This window comes from Henckelia pumila, chromosome 3 (genome assembly GCF_033568475.1).
Source record: "Henckelia pumila isolate YLH828 chromosome 3, ASM3356847v2, whole genome shotgun sequence".
NCBI classification, from domain to species: Eukaryota; Viridiplantae; Streptophyta; class Magnoliopsida; order Lamiales; family Gesneriaceae; genus Henckelia; species Henckelia pumila.
Genome location: NC_133122.1, coordinates 91,105,608 through 91,126,658, shown reverse-complemented (window position 1 = coordinate 91,126,658; position 21,051 = coordinate 91,105,608). Strand labels below are relative to the sequence as shown.

Below are 21,051 nucleotides of genomic sequence, written 5' to 3'. Positions count from 1 at the left end.
TTTTATAAACAAAAAAATATAAGAGAATTTTGCTTTGTTAATCTCAAAATATTGATTTTAGACTCTTTATTTATGAGCATGTACGAGTCTTCTTGCTATGTGAAGATTCCTTTCTTTATTGCCTAGGCAAGTCCCACTTTGTGTGCATGTGCAAACATCTGTTTGTGTGTAATCTTTAATCCCTATATTTTGCTAATTCTAAGAACATTTCTTATTGCCATCAAAGTGTTCATTTTCATGTTTATGGTAGTGTTTGAACGTTGTTGAGAAGTGAGAAAATAATGTATTTTGAACAACATAAATACAACAAATTTTGGAAATGTAATCCATTCCAGAAGGAAGAAGTTTTATTAATTAAAATGACCATAAAAACAAGCTAGTTCATTTCATTTGTTGCTTCTTCCTATTATTATCTCTTTCATCTCTTTTCAAAGCTGAAATCTTGGCTTTTATGTCCAGGCTTCTTCTTGTAGAAATCAAACACTTTGCTCAGCACCCCAGCCTCAAACTATTTACCTGTCTAAGTACAATGGTTACACAAATTTCAGCTATAATGACGTCTTATAGCATCATAGAGTCAATAAAACTATATATATATATATATATATATATATATATCAAACTAGCATACGTTATAAATAATACTTTTCACATAAAAACTAATTTCTTTCAAAGAAAGTAATACTTAACTTTTTATGTAAAATTAGCATACGTTAGATGTAATACTTTTATCATAAAAACTAATATTTTTCATAGAAAATGTGATACCTTTTACCTAAAAAGTAATAATTTTTATGTTCAAATTAAAATACGTTAAAAGTAATACTTTTAACAAAAAAACTAATACTTTTAAGAAAAAAAGAACTTGTCCAAAATATGTAACTCATATGCTAATTTTGTGCAGACCACTACACACTTTGCCAAAGAAAAGAATATACAAACAAGAAGACCTCACATTAAGGGCTCGATCTGTATGAGGTGTCGAGGGTTGCACATATAGACTTAAATGAGATCCTAAATGATACAGGAGCCTGAGTAAATAATGATATTATTGATCAGAGAGAGTCGTAAAATATTTGCTGCCATGAAAACCATTTTAGTAGGCAAAAATAATCTTGCCAAGATACAAATGTGTCACTGTCGTCTCCCTCACAGAAAGACAATTAACTCACCCTTTGCTTCATCTTTCGGGCCTACCATTTTTTAGCAAAGCTATAACATATTCCTATAGAAAATAACATAACATCAAAGATAAGTGGAAACATTAGGCAGATTGGCATAATAATACATGATAGATCATAGATGAGATCAATAAAAGATTAGTAGTGAATGTCAAATTTGAAATCTGAAACATAAGAACTGAGCTCCAAAGATATAAGACCATCGAGCCAGAAACATGAAAACAGAGATCAAATGCACCGTAAATCTCCAAAGATATAAGACCATGAAAGTGAAACAAAAACATGAAAACATATCGTTTAGGGGGAGGAGAGGAATCTGTAACTAAATGTTAGCCAGAAATAGGATAGAAAAATATAAGAAAACAAAAACATGAAAACAGTGCTCAGTGCACTGTAAATCTCCAAAGATATAAGACCATAACTACAATTTAATAGGAAAAAACTGAAATCTGCTCGAGTTGCAGAGATCAAATGAACAAAATTGATATTATAAATAGGACTATGATGTCGATCTGAAGTCTAAAACATAATAACCCTAAATTTGTACGAAAATTATGGAAAAAAACAACTATAAATCGACAAAAAAATTTAGAAACAGATGAGCAGGAAAGACTCGCATTCGCCGCAAAGAGTTTCGCGAGAGAGCAACGCAGAATCAGCCTTGAGCTTTCAATTTGACCAAGAGTTTTCGAGAGATAAAAGAAGAATTGTCCCATCCTTGAGTTCGCGAGAGAGAAAGGAAGAATCTGACCAAATCAACGAAGATCCGGTTTAAAATTGATCGGGTAATTTTTTGTGTTGGGTTGACCCATCTCACGTGAGACGGTCTCACAAGAGCCTACGCTTACATGGAGTTATAATTTTTGCATAACAAGTATTATATCATCTTGATTGACCCAATTAGGATATATGTCTCACAAAATTTACCCATGAGACTATCTCACAAAAGTTTTTGGGTTGAATAAATAATTAAAATATGACTAAAGCAAATTGATTATAGATCGTTCAATTAAAAACAAAAAAAATCAACAGATTTAGAAAATCTTCCTTAAATACAATGTTTATCGTTGAATTTTTCTAGTTTATATCTCTAGCACATGTCAAAATTTTTAATCCTTATTATTTGTAACTATAGATATTATTTTATGGTAATGTATGAGTAATATTCAAATTTATCGACTGTGTGTTAATTCCTAAGTAAAAATGATAAGTTTGGTGATGAAAAAAGTGACCTGAAGAAAGACAAACCGGAAAGATATCTTAAAGACCAAACAAACTAATCTGATAAGAACTTATATGGATAATAATATGAAGATCAAACTAAGAAAACTGATCTGAGAAAAAAAAATTGATCAAAGATAATTGAATTGATCTGACCAAGACAAGTGTTATAAAATTTATCCGGACCAGGTCAATTTTTGCAAAAAGGCTAAGTAGGACAATATGTATAGTTGAATCTTTTAGTGACCCGACTCAGATCACCTACTAAGCAAAGACTTAAGCATGCAATTAATATAAAAAGAAACAAAATCAGAGTAAACAACGGAAACTTAATTTAATATCAATCTGGTTGATATGAATCTAGGAGGCGCTCAAAGATTCATATTGTTCCAAGATTTGCTCCGTGATTTACGGTCGAGAGTTGAAGGATTTGGAATGCTTGAAGATCATTTTGAGGGATGCTATAATCTTATTGAAGTCCAAGGAAGTAAAAAAAGTGAAGGAAATATCAAAGAAAACCCAAAACAAGTGTCTTGGACAGTCACGCATACGCGCCCGCGCCATTCCACGAGCGCCCGCTCGTGGATGCAATTTTAAAATTTGGCGGATAGACCCTTATGCGCGCCCGCGCCTCCTTGACGCGTGTCTGTGCCTGATCTGGTGTTTTCAAGTTTTTCTGGACAAAAAGCTATGCGCGCCCGTGCCTGCTCACACGCGTCCGCGCCTGCACTCGTTTTCACACAGTTCGGCGTGTTTGTGTGTGTGCGAGACTTTTTGATATTTTGGCATTATTTTTTATATTTTGAGTCTTTTAATTTTACTAGGAAACTTTCTAGATGATATTTTTGATATCTTTAAGCTATATTTTGCGTTATCTTTTATTTTTGATTGTAAACTATAAATACTTTTGTTTTATTTCATTAATAAGAATTCAGATTCAGTTTATACAAAAAATTATTGAAAATTCTCTCAAGAATTTTATTCAAAGCTTTGCTTTGTTCTTCAAATCAAACTTTCTCAGTTAATTACTTGAAAACGTTTGTCGATTGTTTCTCACTGAAGATTGTCAGATACAAGTTTATCTGAAGGTTTTCTTTGGTTTCAATTGTTGTGGTTTCTGTTGTTAATCGTACCGTCGATTAAAGGTGGAAATCCAAAACCCTATCAATTTTACTTGTTTCAAAGATTGGGCAAAACTTTGAGTCTTTTGTTTATTGGTTAGAGGGTGCGATTAAAATTGTAATCGTGTTTGCTAATCTTACACAACAAGATTCATATCATTTGGTATCAGAGCCAAAGTTTTGAATCAAGTAAGTACCTATCTTCATCTATCTCTATTCTTCGTGTTCTTCGTTCTTCATCTAAGTCTATTCTTTATAAAATTTTTGTGTCGTTTCTTTCAAACTTGTTATCTAAGTCTCGTGTCTTGTGCTACAAGTTATAAATTCAAAAAAAAAAAAGTGAAAAATCAAAAATTAAAAAAAAAAGATATTTAAAATCTGTCAAAAAAAAAAGAGTGAAGACCGAAATTGTCGAAAAAAAAAAGGAATCAAAATAACTTGTGGTCATAATTTCTTGTGTCTTGTGAGTCTTGGGTGCCAAGTTTATTTCAATCTTCATAAAGTTAATTTCTTATTTTTGTGCAATCTACGTGGGTCGATTGGCAAGTGTTTACAAGTTTTGAACTTGTGAGTTTGATATTTAAAATCACAAAGCATAAGCTATTCCATATATTTTGAGTGAAAAAAAAGGAGTGATTGAGTGATTTTCTTTGGAGTGACTAGTGAGAATTTGGGTGAGGAAATTATATTACTAACCTTTTTTTTCTTGCAGGTACAATGTTTCAAAGAAACTTTGATGAGTATAGGAAGAGTGAAAAAAGATTATATGGGTATGATAGTAGTAGGAGAGAGAGAAGAGATGATGATGGTTGTTGTGGAGAAAAAGATTTTGAATATTATTTGGATATGATTAAGAAAAATAAAATTCCATCGTTTGATGGTTATTCAGATTCGGAGTCGTATTTGAAGTGGGAGAAAAGGGTAGAGTTTTTATTTGAAGGTCGTGATTTTTCTGAAGCTAGGAAGTTTAAACTTGTTTTACAAGAATTTACCGACTATGCTTGCACTTGGTGGGATAAAGTTGTGGTAAACAGGAAAAGACATGGAGTGAATCCTATTTCTACATGGGATGAGATGAAGAGAGCTATGCGGAAACTTTTTGCTCCTAATCACTGTGAATCTCCCAAACGTGAACATCAAGGTACATCTAAACTTTCAAATTCTAGTACCGTTGATATTGCATGTTTATGGTGTCGTAGAAAAGATAAGCATGATATGAGCCAATGTTTTAAGGAGGCTATGATGAAATTGGCGGATTCTCGTGTAGAGATTGAATCTAATGTTGTAGTGGAGGTTGAGTCAAAAGTTGAAGTTAAGTCAAGAATTAAGGATGAAACTTCCTTGATTATTGATAAGAGTATTGAAATTTGTGCGGTGGAAGGTGAATGGCTTGTTGAAAACTCTTCTATTGTACATGGTGTGGTTGATAGTGGTATTAGTGTTGAATCTAAATGTGAAGTGGTAGGTGAGTTTGTATGTGTTGAGGAGTCATCTAATGTTCTTGTGATAGATGAGAGTTCTATTGATGTTCAAAGTGAGAATAGTACTTTGTTGGATGAGTCTTGTAATTTTGCTATTCAATTGAGTCCAAAAGAATTTTTTGAGGATCAATTGGAAGTTGAAAATTTGTGTGATATGATTGAAAAAAAAAGTGATAAAAAAGTGAGATAGCCATGTAAAAAAAAAAAAGAGAAGGAAATAATTAAGGCCGAAAGAAAGTGTACAAAAGAGTGAGATGGCCTTTGAAAGAATAAAAGAGAGGAAAGAAAAGAGAGGAAAGAGACCAATAAAAAAAGATAATATTATGGTCCAAAATAGTGAGGTTGAAAATTTTGTTCAAATGAATAAAATCCCTAAAGTACTTTTGTACAAAGAGGTTTTATCTCATTGTCATGATTTAGCCGGTTTGGGGGTGTGATGAAACTTAAAATTTGTAATTATTTATATGTTAAAAGTGTGTTTTAAAATTTAAGTTTAATTAAAATTATGAAGTTGTATTATTTTAGTGTTATGTGTTTATATTTAAATGTTTTACTAAAATGTTGTATTTTACGGTTTGCGCAGGTTTGGTAAAAATAAAATTACTCAAGCTACAGAGGTCATAATGGAGTAATCTCAAAACCTCTAGAATCACAAAAGAGGCATCTTAAACTTTGTAGAAGACAAGAAATTCCAAAAACTTCATTAAGATGATCAAAATAATCAAACATCAAAATGGAGACAGATTTACTTTTACTATGACCAGCTTGGAGTAAAAATATCATAAGTATTTCATATTTTATCCAAAAGGGGTGAATGAGTTGTCAAAACACATATACAGACAAAGGGCTACGTGTTATATGTTTTGTGCAGAAGAAAAATCGGAAGTCTAAGGCATCAAACATGCCAATTAAAGTTGGGTCAATGTATTGACATTCAAGGAGACAAGCACCCACCAACTTTACTATTCCATATTTAATGAGTCTTGGACCCTTGCTCTCATTTGGCCTATAAATAGATGTGTTGTATAAGATTTGTAGTGTGCAAGAGTGTAGAGAAGTCCTCATTTGTAAAATAAATATTGTGTGTGTGAGAATAAAAGTTTAAGTGTGCATATTTCTCAAGTTCAAGTATGAAATTTATTTTATCCTTACTCTTGAGTTTCATGTTCATGGCAAGCTAAATCTTTTTATGTCAAGGTGAAAAGGTTTCATTGTTGGTCAAGTAAGATTGTTTATATTTTGTATATTCTTCTCTTTTTCTATTTCTATTTTGTTTTTTTAATTGATCCTTATTTGTAGGTATAATTTTGGAAGATTTGTTGTTATCTATTTACATCAAATGCTTGGTACCTTGAATGTGGTTACCTTGATTTGTTGTCAAATATGATACAATAAATACTACAATAATTATATACTATAAATATAAGTATCTATTTATAATAAAGTCATATATATTATTTAGACGATAGCGTGACACTGTCGGTTGTTCTAAATAATATATTGTGATTTTAACTAACATTTACTTTCTCGCATCTAACTTTTACTTTATCGCAACTAACATTTACTTTTTCGCAACTAACATTTACTTTCTCGCATATAACATTTATTTTTCCGCAACTAACATTTACTTTATCGCATCTAACATAAAGTCATATATTTTATTTAGACGATAGCGTGGCTCTGCCGGTTGTTCTCAATGAAATATTGTGATTTGATCTAACATTTACTTTTATGTCAATTTATATTTATGCATTTATATATATATTATGGGTACCATGTATTAAATATCGGCTGATATTAATATAGTGGGAACTATATTATATGATATACTTGTTTAAATATTTAATTGTTCTTTTATGTTTATTCTTATTTTAGTTTCTTTTATTTATTTTTATTAAGCAATCTTAAATAAACCAACAATGAACCTTTGAAACCTTGACAATTTTATAATTTGTGTATTTGAAGTTTCATAATAATATTTCCATCTATAATATATCATTCTAAAATTAAACTTACAACATCCTCTCCGTGGATCGATCTCGTACTCACGAGTATATTACTTGCAGACAACCTACACTTGGGTGAATTACAATTTAAGTTGTAGCATCAACCCCAAGATTTGGTATTTCTTCTTTGCAGGTTATTGGAGATGTGTTGATGAGTAAACAAAGGAGATACAATATTAAAAGTCTTAACATGTTGGATCCATGTGAAGGTGAGGTTGAATGTTTGAAAGTTTTTCTCTTTGAGAGGTATGATGTAGATGCAAATCGAAGGTACAATTTCAATACAAAATTTCAAAGGTATGAATTTAATTCAATGTTGCATGGATTTAATTACTTTGTTGAAGGATTTGAGAAAGTGTTAGCTATGAATTATGCTTTAAGTTCAAATCTTGATGTTAAGTCTTTTGAGTTTGTGCATACTACAAGAGTTGGTTATTTGGTTTATGTTGATATATGCGAGTGTTGCAAGAATAGTATAGGTGGTAAGTCATATTTGCCTGATTGGTTATTGTTGACTTTTGGGCTAACTAATGTGCGTAATACTTTCATGGGATTGATGGGTTGTGTTTTTCATGCATCTATGGGTAACTTTGTTGTGATATACTTTGATTTTATCTTAGTATATAGCAAAATTTTTAAAGTGCATGTTGAACATTATGGAATTGTGTTAATCATGTTGGACATGAAGTTTTTGGGTCATGAGCATGTTAGAAAGTTGAATGTCTTTCGTGCAAAGGAACTTATTGATTTTGGTGTAAGTTCTCAAGGATTAAGAGTTGTTGGTGAAGAGTTGATTAAGTATCAACGAGGTAAGGAAAATGTGTTAGTTACTACACTATCACAAAGGTATGAGTTCTTATCTCTTTTGAATACGAGGTGCTTATGGTTTGAAAATGTTAATAAATTGCATGAATGGGTTAATGATTTTGAGAATGTGTTTGAAAAGTACTTGTGCAATGTTCATTATAAATTTTATGTGAGCAAGTATTTGTTTAAAGAAAATAAGTTTTTCTCTATATGTTCGTCATTGCATGATTTAATTGATGAATGGACATGTGTGTTGATTTTGAAGTGTAATTTTGAGAGATCTAAAAGGATGAATCTGTTAGATGAATATTTGTTATGGTATCACATGAAGAGATATATCGAGTGGAGTTGTGAGTGGCATATTGCATTTGGCTTGAATCTTATTCCTAGAAAACAATGGTTGTTCTTTACTATGAATTTTGTGTTGGGGTTAACTAGGTCTAAGAAGGGGAGGAATTTGATCTTTGTCTTGCTAAATGGAATTTTAATCATGTTTAAGCATGTGAGTTGTTATAAGGTGTTTAGTTTAAGTGTAAAAAAATTAGTGAGTCTTGATATAGTTTTGAGTGAGCAACGTATACTAGTAAATGTGGAAATTAGTCTTAAAGTTTCTAAATCTTGTTTGAATTTTGTAGGTAAAGGGCAAGATTTGAGGACAAATCTTTTTGAAGAAGGGGAGTTTGATATGAATCTAGGAGGCGCTCAAAGATTCATATTGTTCCAAGATTTGCTCCGTGATTTACGGTCGAGAGTTGAAGGATTTGGAATGCTTGAAGATCATTTTGAGGGATGCTATAATCTTATTGAAGTCCAAGAAAGTAAAGAAAGTGGAGGAAATATCAAAGAAAACACCAAAACAAGTGTCTTGGATAGTCACGCATACGCGCCCGCGCCATTCCACGAGCGCCCGCGCGTGGATGCAATTTTAAAGTTTGGCGGACAGACCCTTATGCGCGCCCGCGCGCCCGCGCCTGATCTGGTGTTTTCAAGTTTTTCTGGACAGAAAGCTATGCGCGCCCATGCCTGCTCACGCGCATCCGCGCCTGCACTCGTTTTCACACAGTTCGGCATATTTGTGTGTGTGTGAGACTTTTTGATATTTTGGCATTATTTTCTATATTTTGAGTCTTTTAATTTTACTAGGAAACTTTCTAGATGATATCTTTGATATCTTTAAGCTATATTTTGCGTTATCTTTTATTTTTGATTGTAAACTATAAATACTTTTGTTTTATTTCATTAATAAGAATTCAGATTCAGTTTATACAAAAAATTATTGAAAATTCTCTCAAGAATTTTATTCAAAGCTTTGCTTTGTTCTTCAAATCAAACTTTCTTAGTTAATTACTTGGAAACTTTTGTCGATTGTTTCTCATTGAAAATTGTCAGATACAAGTTTATCTGAAGGTTTTCTTTGGTTTCAATTGTTGTGGTTTCTGTTGTTAATCGTATCGTCGATTAAAGGTGGAAATCCAAAACTCTATCAATTTTACTTGTTTCAAAGATTGGGCAAAACTTTGAGTCTTTTGTTTATTGGTTAGAGGGTGCGATTCAAATTGTAATCGTATTTGCTAATCTTACATAACAAGATTCATATCACTGGTGGTATATATCCAGAAATAATTGAAAACTCCAAACAAATATTTATACAACCAAAATGAATAAATAAATAAATAAATACGAAAAACAAACTTAAACTAAACCACCAATAACCTCTGCTCCTAGGCCCTGGTCACCGACCGAACATGGATCCAAAACCTGGTCAACTTACAAACCTGTTTCGTCGAATGTGGTGTCCATAGAGACGTGAGCACGTACGCCTAATACGTAAAATATAAGTATACATGTTTATGCAATGCATACAATCATGATACATGAATGGACTTGAAAACAGGAATCAAACTCTGGAACATCATGCTCAGAATGTAGGCGCCACCTGTAAGGCCCGAAAAAATTAAATTCTTAATTACGGGATTTGAGATTTAAATTCCAAATATGAGAAAATATTAATTTGAAGAATTTAAGAAATTAGAGATTTGATTTCGGGTCGAAAAGATTTAATTTGAGGATTTTCGGATTTTAAGATTTTAATATCCGGAATTCTTAAATTAAAAGATTAAAAATACTTGAATTGATATTTATGGAATTTAAGATGTGAATTCCAAGATTAGAAATATCAAGGATTTACTTTGCGGATGAAATCCGAGCAAGGACCAAGTTGCCAATATGGAGAAGTTCAAGGACTAAAATGCGATAAGATCCGAAATTATTTAATTTGAATTCGAGAATATTTACTTTGAAAATATTTAGAGTTTAGAATTAAATTATAATATTCTTAAATTTTTTAGGATTGAAATTGAATTAAATCGCTTGTCCGGGGACTGGATTGCAAATATGCAAGAGTTTAGGGGATAAAATGCAAATAAGCTAATATATATCCATGAAATTCACATGGGAATCAGAATTGGACAGAAGAAAAACGAGAGAAAGTGAGACAAAGGGTTCCAAGCCATTTTTGCCCCTTTAAAGCTTTGATATCTTTTGATCCGCCCGATAGAATTTTCGATTGATCATATATTTGCGATCACGTCTTCGAGTGCTACGTTTTGACGTAAGTTTTATGAAATTCTCCCATGTTTGAATTTTAAGATGTTGTTAGAATTAAGATTTACTTGTATAAATATGTTCTAGCATATACGACGATATCATATCTAAGACGGATCGAGAAAAGATCGTCGTTTGAACATGTTTATGATTTTTGAAAGATTTATAAAAAATCTGAAAATTATGGATTGATATTCACGTGAATATGCTGCTGAATATATGATGATAATATGTTGAGATGAGGGTATGAATGATGTTTACATTTTCGGAAATATCGAATTCGAACCGTTACGTCGTCGGTTTGTGTTTGTCGAATATTTGGAATACATGCAGTTGAGTTCGAATTTGCAGAAATGAAATCATAATGATATGAGTTATATATCAATGTTTAGATGATGATTAAGTTGTTGGAATTTTTGGTTTCGAATCACGGCATCGTCGATTGGAATTTTGATCATTTGATCAACATTTGAAGTTGTTTAAGCCTTGATGAATTGAAATGAGTTTGAGAACTAATATGATATTGTTACACACTTCATTTCAGACTTGAATATATTATAACGAGATTGAATCGAAGATTATAGTAGTCAAATTAACAAGTCAAGTTCGAATGACTTGAAGTATTGAAGTTGAATCTAGAACACCTTCAAGTAGCACCGATTGAAAAGAACAACATTTGATGACAGATTTGGAAAGCTTGTATTGATCAGCATTTGCAAGAATTTGCAACAATTAAAGATGTTTGAATCACGGTCAAAGGTATGATTCGACATTATTCCCGACAGGTAGAACAACTCGAGAACGTGGTAGTTTTCGAGTTTTCCAAATCACATACCTGATTGCTTAAATGTGCTTAAATGTTCTTATGTGATTTAGCTGATTCTTATTGCTTGCCTTGATTATTGATTTGATTATTCAAGATGTGTTATGTTATTTAATGCATACATTAACCATACCTTGAATATCACAATGGACAGAATGACCTAGAGTGCATATGACATTTGGAGGGCTATAGATGAGTTGCATGGATTGTAGCTTCGCTTCCAGAGCCAGAAAACTCACTATATTTGCACCAAAGTCAGGGGAACTGAGATATTTAACGCCACCTCGATTGGGTAAGTTGGCGGACAGTTAAAGATTTTATTCCCCGAGATCCCAAGAGCTATGATTTATTGATATCAGATTTGATAGCCTCTTCCTTGAACCATGCATTGTATTTATGCATTAACCTAGAGATTTTATGGTTTAGAATATGCAGTTATAAATGCTAGCATGTTTTTATATGCCATTCTAGATATGAATGTATTGATATGCTTGATATGATATTATTTAGATGAATATCTATGCTTTAAGAATTTAAGAATGAAGTATGTTTCCATGATTACATATTGTTACATGTTTCAATGATTTAGGATTATTATGGAATATAGATTTCATATGCTTAAATGTTGTATATGCATGTCGTTCATACTGAGATTTATTCTCACCAGAGTTATCCAGCTGTTGCTTTGTTTGTATGTGTGCATTGCATCAGGTTGGGGCATGAGCAAGTCAGACATGACTTGGATTGCTCGAGATTGACAGATTAGAAGTGGTGACTCGGGTTTTAAGCAGATGACATGTATTTTAGACATTTGATAAACATGTTAGAACAACAATAACCTTTTTATATATTGTTGTTGAGTATTGATTTATACTTAAGATTTCATGTCTAACAAATGTGTAGATTGATGATAAAATGCATGTCAATGATATAGAATCATGTTGAGAAGTTTATATGTTAGATTATATCATTTTTCAGACTTGATAGCTTAATAAGACCGATTATAAGCAGGGCATGGACCCCGTGCATGCCATGTGCCTAGGTCCGGATGGACTCTGTCTCAAAATATGTTTTGGGAGAAGAAGGCACTGACCCCGTGCCAGCCTTCGTGCAAGGATCCGTGTGTACTCTGTCCCGCAATTATTTTGATTTTGATTTATAGCTAAGGGCACGGACCCTTTTCCAAAAGCTGCACGTACCCCATGTCATGATCCGGACCAAGGTCCGTGTGTGAGCTGCCCAATTTTAAAAAAAAATTCAGTCTTTAATTTTATTCTTTCAAGTTTGATTCAATTATGATTAAATGTTAATTTGTCCTAAGAAAAGATTAGCAACCCGAGGTCCCCACATCAGGTGGTATCAGAGCATAAAGTCTTGGATTAAGAAATAAGTTGAGCGGTGTAGATTGAGTCGCATGCATTTATAGTATTGCATGATTATGCTTTACTTGAATTGAGAAATTGTATGCAAACTGGTTTTTTTGATTGAACACTGCTTGCTTTACTGATATGAGAATTACATGCTTATATGCTGAAATGTATGCATGATTTATGGAATTCATCAGAATATGTGAATTCGTTGTAAGCATGTATTATTTGAAAAACATGAAAAATTTGCAAGCATGTGTGATATTCAGAAGCAAGAGATTTTATGTTATACTGACTTGTATTTCATAATCTTTGTATTCTATATTGCTTCTGTTATTCTATATTGCTTCTGTTAAAAAGTAAACAGAGTTTACAGACAGAATGAGTATCTCAGACAGAACAGAGCAGTATTGAGGTAAGTTTTTGAGCCGATAGATATGATGATTGCACTGAGGAGTATGTTAGTTGAACAAATCCGGAGATGTTAATCACCAACTCAGAAAGATACAAAACATGCTATGGTTGGAAAGGGGTTGAGTAGAAGAGTTGGATTAGTTGTTCAAGTGAAGATTATTAAGATGAACATAGAAACAGCCTGAGTGTATATCAACTCCAGGCCGTAGCAAAAAGTTGGTGTATTGTGAAAAAGAGATGAGTAAAGAGCAGAGCTACTGAAATGGTTTGGCAGGTAAGTAAACAGACTTGTTTCTTCCTGTATGTGATAGAGAAGATAGAAAAGCAGAATTTGCTAAACAAAAGCATAACGATTTGAATGAGTTGATTGAAGCTCTTGATAGAGTAAATAAATCACGAACCGGTTGTAAGAGCAGAGTAGAATTTTATTCACGCCTTCGTAGTTGAGAAAACTATAATCATCACCTTTACTATAGATTTCATAGCAGTCTAGCTATGAAGCAAAAGATAGTGACAACAGTAGCAAAGACCGATTCAGTTTAAGAGTAAGTAGTTTAAGATAGATGAAAATAGAATCCTTAGCTGAGACAGATTAAGTAGAAATCCGAAGATAGAATAATCTCATCGGCAATGCGCAATTACAGATTATTTGGCTCAAATTGCACCAGATAATAAACTTGTAGGTAATTGAAGTAATTTTAGTTAACCTGCTTATGAATTGATTTCACTACATGCAGCCATAGATCAGTGATTTGTTATGCTATAATATTTATCTGTTGAGCCTTTATTAATTGTATTTGCTGAGATAATTAGTAGACAGAGAAGATGAAATACAGATTTGAGGAAATAAGATTGAATATGCTACTATCAGACGTGAGATATTATGCTCAAATTCATTATAGATATTAATGCAATAACTGAATATCAGATAATAATTGATTGATTATGTGCAGTGATTAAGTTAGATCAGCAATAAAAATGAGTAGAGATCTATTTGATATGATTTTCAGAAACTAAAATTTCTATTATTCAGTACTGGTTATAACAAGATGAAAGTAGAAGAACGTCGGAAGAATTCTAGTCGATGTACTGAATTAGTATAGAACTAACCTAGGATTGACAGATATGCCAGTGGTTAGAATATACAGAAATATTCAAAAGACATATTCCGAATTTTCTACGAAATGAAAGGAGTTCTATAGAAAGTGATGTCTAGTATGAAAGTCTTATGACAACTCGTATAGAAGAACATTACTTGAACTGAAGAACTCCAGAAACAGCTAGAAGATTGATTCGAAAAGAGTTATTTTAGTACCGACGTAGTTATTAATTCTACGACAATAAGTTAAGTCGAAAAAATTATTTTCGACTATTGTCAGCTTGAAATTAATAGATAAACTCATATCAATATAAAATACAAAAAATCAGTTACAGTTGAGCTTTATCTTTGATTTTGTTGAAGCTATTACATCATAGAAATTATGATTATTGAATTTCTTGATATCGATTCAGAGGTTGTGTTCTTTGACCTCGATCGATTTTGATTGACTCTTATTCTTTTGCTAGAGTCTTATTTGATTCACTCGCTGTCATTCAGAATATTTGATTTTGGCTGACATTTCCTTGAGCGAGTTCTTTTGATTCGAATTTGAGAGTCATTGATTATTTGATGTATATATTCAGTGTATCTTGAAGTTTTTGGCTCATAACTGATAGAAATTCCGATTCAAAGTATCCACAAGATTTATGGGTTGATTGCATGACTTGCAAAGTAATTGGGAAATAGAAAGAAGACAATAAATGAATGCTTGATCGAGCGAGTACAAATCTGTAATGTTTGTGCTTGAATTTGTAGATAGATACTCAAACAATCAGAATTGTTGCAATCCAAGCTAAGATATATTAGTTTGGACAGAGTAAAGCAACATTGATATTAGATCAAGCAATGAAATTTGATTGAGAACGCTAGATTCATATATGGGACAATAAAACATATCAGAATGGATGGATTTTGAAGTGCATAATCTATTAATGATGTCAGATATTCTAGATATGGAATATCAGATTTTGAAAGAAGCATACTTTAACGCCCCATTTTTATCTTAAATGAGTTTATTTGAGTTAATCGGAGATTACAGAGTTCACGAGCCGACTTGATTTTGATCAGGGTCCTTTTTGCAAAAATTGGATTTTTCAGGGACTAAAATGCAATTATTGGATTTTATATATTATCTACACTTGGAATTGATTGGGAAAGGTCTTCCCCTTCCTCCCCAAACCGTGAAGCACCATTGAAGCTTGGGGAAACGCCTTTCAAGCTTTTCCAATCTCGGTTTCCGGTCGATCCGTCCGTTAGAAATTAATTCTGAAGGCAGATTATCGATCACTGAAGTGAGAGCTCTGTTATATTGTAAGTATTTCTCCGATCGGATATGTTTTGTTTTTCGGAGGTTGTTAGAATCGATTTAGATTCTAGTATGTTGTTCTAGAAAGAGTTCTGATCGTTTATTATCTGTCGGTTTTGAATTAGAGCGACGTTCGGATTTGTTATGATTTTTGGAAGCCATTTTCGAAAATGTGGTTTTGAGATTTGTTGGAATTGATTTGATATGGGTGTATTGGCTTTGTTATGAGTTGTTATCAATATTGAACTGCTGTCTGCATTGTCGGTTTGTTCAGTTATAGCCGTTATGCCGCCGGTTTGAGTTTAGAGATTTGAACCGTTTTTGGGTTGTTGGACTTTTGCTTGAGTTGAACGTTGTTGTTGATCACTTTTGTCTGTGGACAGATTCGTTTGGAGTTTGTCAAGCCAGAGTTAACAGCATTTTGATCGTCAAGAGTTGGACGAAGATCGGTAAAGAGTTATACCTTGAACCGTTGTTGTTGTTTAGGTTGTATAGTCGTTGATACAATCTTTTGTTGTAGCTTGTCCGGAGTTGGATCAACGACATTGAAAGGTAAAAGCAGTCATCGTAGCGGGATAGCATACTCGAGACAGTTGGTTCTTGAGTTTCCCCTTTCAAATCACATATTGCATCAATACTTGTTCTAGCATGTGGAGCTTGTATTTTGGGTTGTTATTTGAGTTGTTTATGTGGCTTATGTTTATGTTTCTGTTCTGCATTCATCTTGAGCCTACGTTGATTCAGCGGGCAGAATCGCCCTTTTTGTTTGGACGTTTGGGAACTATGATTGAGTGGGCTAGTTCGTAGTTGTATCGCCTAGTGCTAGCATACTCATTATGGTTGCTCAAAGTCTAGAGGAGCGAGATATGTGGCACCACCTCGATTGGGAGAGTCGGTGAGTCGTCACATGATCTCATCCTCGGGATCCCAAAAGCACAGCAGCAATCCTTTGTTTATCAGACTTGATATCCCGGTTTAAAGACATGCATTTCATTACGTTGTTATTGATTGTGTTGTTGTCTTGGAAGCATGTTTATTGTTGTATTACTTGATATGTTGCTTTTACTGGGATTATCATTCTCACCGGTTATCCGGCTGTTGCTTTGTTTTGTATGTGTACTTGGCAATAGGAAGGGCAGGATCAAGTCATCATAGACCTGGTTAGCGTCCAGAGCAAGAGATAGAAGTGAGACTCGTTTAGAAGTCGAATCAGCATGTCAACCTAGTTATGTTTTGCGAACATGTTTAGTCATTCGAACTTCTCGTAATTGTTTTGTAAGAAAGAATCGATGTAGGTACTACCGTATTGAATGTTTCTCTTCCCTAAACCTTTCTTGTATTGTTTTGGCATGTCAAAATACTCTTAATGAAAGTGTTTAGGTTTTCATGGAGTAAATTTCAGTGCCTTCACTCTTCTGGGCGAGGGGACGGCGCGGGCGCACGTTTGTTGGCGCAGGCGCACGGCCTCCTTGTGAGGTATTGGCGCGGGCGCTCTTATTTAGAGCGCGGGCGCGCTAGTCTTTGCGCAGCATAGGCGCGGGCGCGCTGATGTCAGCGCGGGCGCGCGAGCTTCCTTTTTTTAAAAAAAAAGTATTATTGGTTTCTTGTTTACATATCGCTTGCTTCTCTGATATTAGTGGATTAGAAACGAGGTCTCACATTAAGTGGTATCAGAGAGATAAGATTCTTGGTTGAACTAGAGTGAGCGGATAGATCGAGTCTACGTGTATTGGCTCCTCGCATGTGTTTGAATTATTTTAACTGTGTACTTAATTCCATGCAAGCATGCTTTATTGTTGAGGATTATTGAATTACATGGTTTTGTGATTTAAATTTATAAAGCATGATCTACTTGAGATATAATTGTTTCTGTTATCGACTGGTATCCGGTATTCCAAGCGGTTGTAAGGGAACTGATTGTAGCGATTGAGATATCTCTTGTCCTAACCTTTGTTATTCAGATGGGTCCTCGTCGAGTGATAAACAGAAACACACCGCCAGTTATCCCCACGACTGAGCAAGCTAGCACTGAAGTTGATCAGTTGGATGCTTCAGCAGCGCCTATGGAAACCTTGCTGAAGAGGTTTCAGTCGTTCAATCCGCCGTTATTGATGGGTTCAGAAAATCCAGTTGACTGCGAGAGTTGGTTGGATGATATTGATCAGCTGTTCGATTCCATTGATTACACAGATGACCGCAGAATCAGGTTAGTCATTCATCAGCTACGTGGGGTTGCTAAGAGCTGGTGGATCATGACAAAGAAAGCAATGGAGAGTAGAGGTACGGAAGTTACTTGGACTTTATTTAAATCTGAGTTTTATAAGCGGTTTTTCCCTATCTCGTATCGCAAAGATAAGGGAGCAGAGTTTGCCAATCTGAGGCAAGAGAATCCGAACATTGAAGAGTACGTGGCTAAGTTCGATAGTCTGTTGCATTTTGCACCGCTAATTGCTAGAGATGAAGAAGCTAAGGCAGATCAGTTCATCAATGGTTTGAACCACGACGTCTTCACGTTGGTAAACACCAATAGGCCTAACAACTTTGCGGATGCCATGAATTACGCAAAGGGAGCAGAAGCAGGCTTGTGGAGGCAAAGAGGTAACCAGGTAGCACCTCAGCAACAGAGGCAGTATCAGAACCCACCATCTCAGTATCAGAATCAGCCACCGCAAAATCAGAACCAGCAGCAAAGTTATGAAGGTGAAAACAGTGGGGGAAATAGAAAAGATCAGTACAAAGCAAGAGGTAAATAGTTCAAGAGGCAGGGGAACAGTTCTTCTAGTTCCAGTGGTTCGAAGCAATTCGGTTCAGGACAGAGTTCTGGATCTTCAGCCATGTACTGAAGCAAGTGTGGGGGAAGACACTCACCGGATCAGTGTGTGGGAGTCTTCGGTAATTGTAACACCTGTCAGCAACCGGGACACTTCTCTAAGGTGTGCCCTCAGCGTAACAGAGATAGAGCTCAGAGTGGAAGTTCATCTCGACCTGCAGCTCAACCCGAGAGGCAGTCTTCTGCAGTGCACTCTTTCTAGCCTCAGCAGCAGAACAGACAGGGAGGTAACTCTAGTGCGAACCAGCCTCCGAGACAGCAGGCACGAGTCTTTGCTTTGATAGAGGATCAGGCTCAGGCCGCACCTGACGAGGTTATAGCAGGTAACTGTTCAATTTTCGGTTATTCTGCTCTTGTTTTGATAGATACAGGTGCTTCCCATTCTTTATCTTTGAGAAATTTGTGTTATTGCATGCTTTGCCAACTGAATTGTTGCCTACAGTAGTAGCTGTTACTTCACCTTTGGGTGGAGGAATTGTTTCTGTCAGACTAGTCAAGAACTGTGAACTTTGTTTTGAGGGGAATTTGTTAGAATTCGACTGTATTGTGCTTGGGTTGTCAGATTTTGATTGTATTGTCGGTATAGATGCTTTGACCAAGTACAGGGCAACAGTTGATTGTTTTCTGAAGGTTGTCAGGTTCAGACCTGAAATGGCAGACGAGTGGAAATTCTTTGGTAAGGGTTCTCGATCTAGAGTTCCTTTGATTTCAGTGTTATGTATGACTCGTTTGTTATAGAGAGGTGCAGAAGGATTTTTGGTTTATGCGGTTGACGTATTGAAATCTAGCCCATCTTTGGTTGACTTACCAGTGGTTAGAGATTTTGCTGATGTGTTTTCGGAAGATGTTCCTGGATTGCCACCTATTCGAGAGATCGAATTCAGCATCGATTTGGTGCCAGGTACTCAACCTATTTTGAAAGCTCCTTATCGTATGACACTTATTGAATTGAGAGAGTTGAAGGAGCAGCTTGAGGATTTGATTGCCAAGGGATACATCAGACCTAGTGTATCGCCTTGGGGTGCTCCTGTGCTTTTTGTTCGGAAGAAGGATGGTTCTATGCGGCTCTGTATCGACTACCGCCAATTGAATCAGGCTACAGTTAAGAACATGTATCCTTTACCCCGAATAGATGACCTTTTTGATCAACTGCAGGGTTCTTCTGTCTACTCTAAGATTGATCTGAGGTCAGGTTATCACCAGTTGAGAGTGCGAGGCGAAGACGTTCCTAAGACCGCATTCAAAACGAGGTATGGTCATTTTGAGTTTATAGTCATGCCGTTCGGTTTGACTAATGCTCCAGCGGTTTTTATGGGTTTGATGAACCGTATCTTTCAGAATTTTTTAGATGAGTTCGTCATTATCTTTATCGATGATATTCTTATCTACTCGAAGAACCGTACTGACCATGCAGAGCACTTGAGGACCGTACTACAGATTTTGCGAGTTGAGCAGTTGTTTGCCAAGCTGTCTAAGTGTGAATTCTGGTTAGATCGAGTTGTCTTTCTCGGTCATATTATTTCTGAAGATGGGATTTCTGTCGATGCTAGCAAAATTGAAGCGGTTATGAATTGGCCTAGACCTACTTCAGTGCCGTAGATCCGAAGCTTCATGGGTTTAGCTGGTTATTACCGTCGTTTCATCGAGGGTTTCTCGTCTATTGCCAAGCCAATTACCCAGCTGACTCAGAAGAATGCGCCTTTTTTCTGGACTGCAGATTGTGAGGCTAGCTTTGTTGATCTGAATAGGAGACTAACCAGTGCTCCAATTCTTTCTATTCCGAAGGGTACTGGAGGTTTCACAGTCTATTGTGATGCTTCTAACCGAGGCTTGGGTTGTGTTCTTATGCAGAATAAGCATGTGATAGCGTATGCATCGAGACAGCTGAAACCGCACGAGAATCGTTATCCGGTTCATGATCTTGAACTAGCCGCGATCATCTTTGCTCTGAAGATCTGGCGTCACTATATGTATGGTGAGTCTTTCAAGATCTTTTCTGACCATAAGAGCCTTAAGTATTTGTTTTCACAGGCAGAGCTGAATATGAGACAGAGAAGATGGTTAGACCTGTTGAAGGATTTCGACTGTGAAATCAAGTATTATCCGGGAAAGTCGAATGCAGTTGCAGATGCCTTGAGCCGAAAGCTTTGTTCTTTATCTCTTTCTACTATTGGTGTTTCTCAGTTGATCGATGATTGTTGCACTTCTGGTTTAGAGTTTGAAACAGATAGGGAGACTATCAGAGTGTTTGCTATTCAAGCCGAACCGGAGTTGTTTGTTGCAATCAGAGAAGCACAGAAGTCTGAGCCGAGCATTCAGGTTTCAGTAGAGAAAGTCAGATCTGGGCATCAGTCTGAATTCCAGGTTAGAGATGATGTTTTGTTTATGAAATAACCGCGTTGTTGTGCCTGATATTTCGGAGTTGAGACAGCGTATTCTCCGAGAGGCTTATTGCAGTCGGTTTAGTATTCATCCTGGAGGTCGTAAGATGTACAACGATATGAAGATTCAGTTTTGGTGGAAGAGAATGAAGAGCGACGTAGCGAGGTTTGTATCTCGGTGTTTGAATTGTCAGCAGGTGAAAGCAGAGCGGAAGCGACCAGGAGGTCTGTTGCACAGTCTATCTGTGTCTGAATGGAAATGGGATCACATTTCCATGGATTTCGTCACGAAGCTACCACGATCCGTTCGAGGATGCGATGCCATTTGGGTAGTGATCGACCGATTGACAAATTCTGCGTGTTTTATTCCGTACAGGATGACGTATCGTCATGATCAGATGGCTGAGTTG

General features: G+C 35.2%; 1 protein-coding gene across 1 annotated transcript; it reads left to right on the top strand.

Annotated features, from left to right (window-relative positions):
* Positions 1 to 4,240: 4,240 nt before the first annotated feature.
* LOC140889210 (uncharacterized) lies at positions 4,241 to 8,470 on the top strand. The gene is made up of 6 exons (XM_073296916.1): positions 4,241 to 4,331; positions 4,413 to 4,664; positions 4,791 to 5,185; positions 7,144 to 7,856; positions 8,256 to 8,319; positions 8,453 to 8,470. The coding sequence occupies exons 1-6, from the start codon at positions 4,241 to 4,243 to the stop codon at positions 8,468 to 8,470; spliced, it is 1,533 nt and encodes a 510-aa protein (XP_073153017.1).
* Positions 8,471 to 21,051: the final 12,581 nt, after the last annotated feature.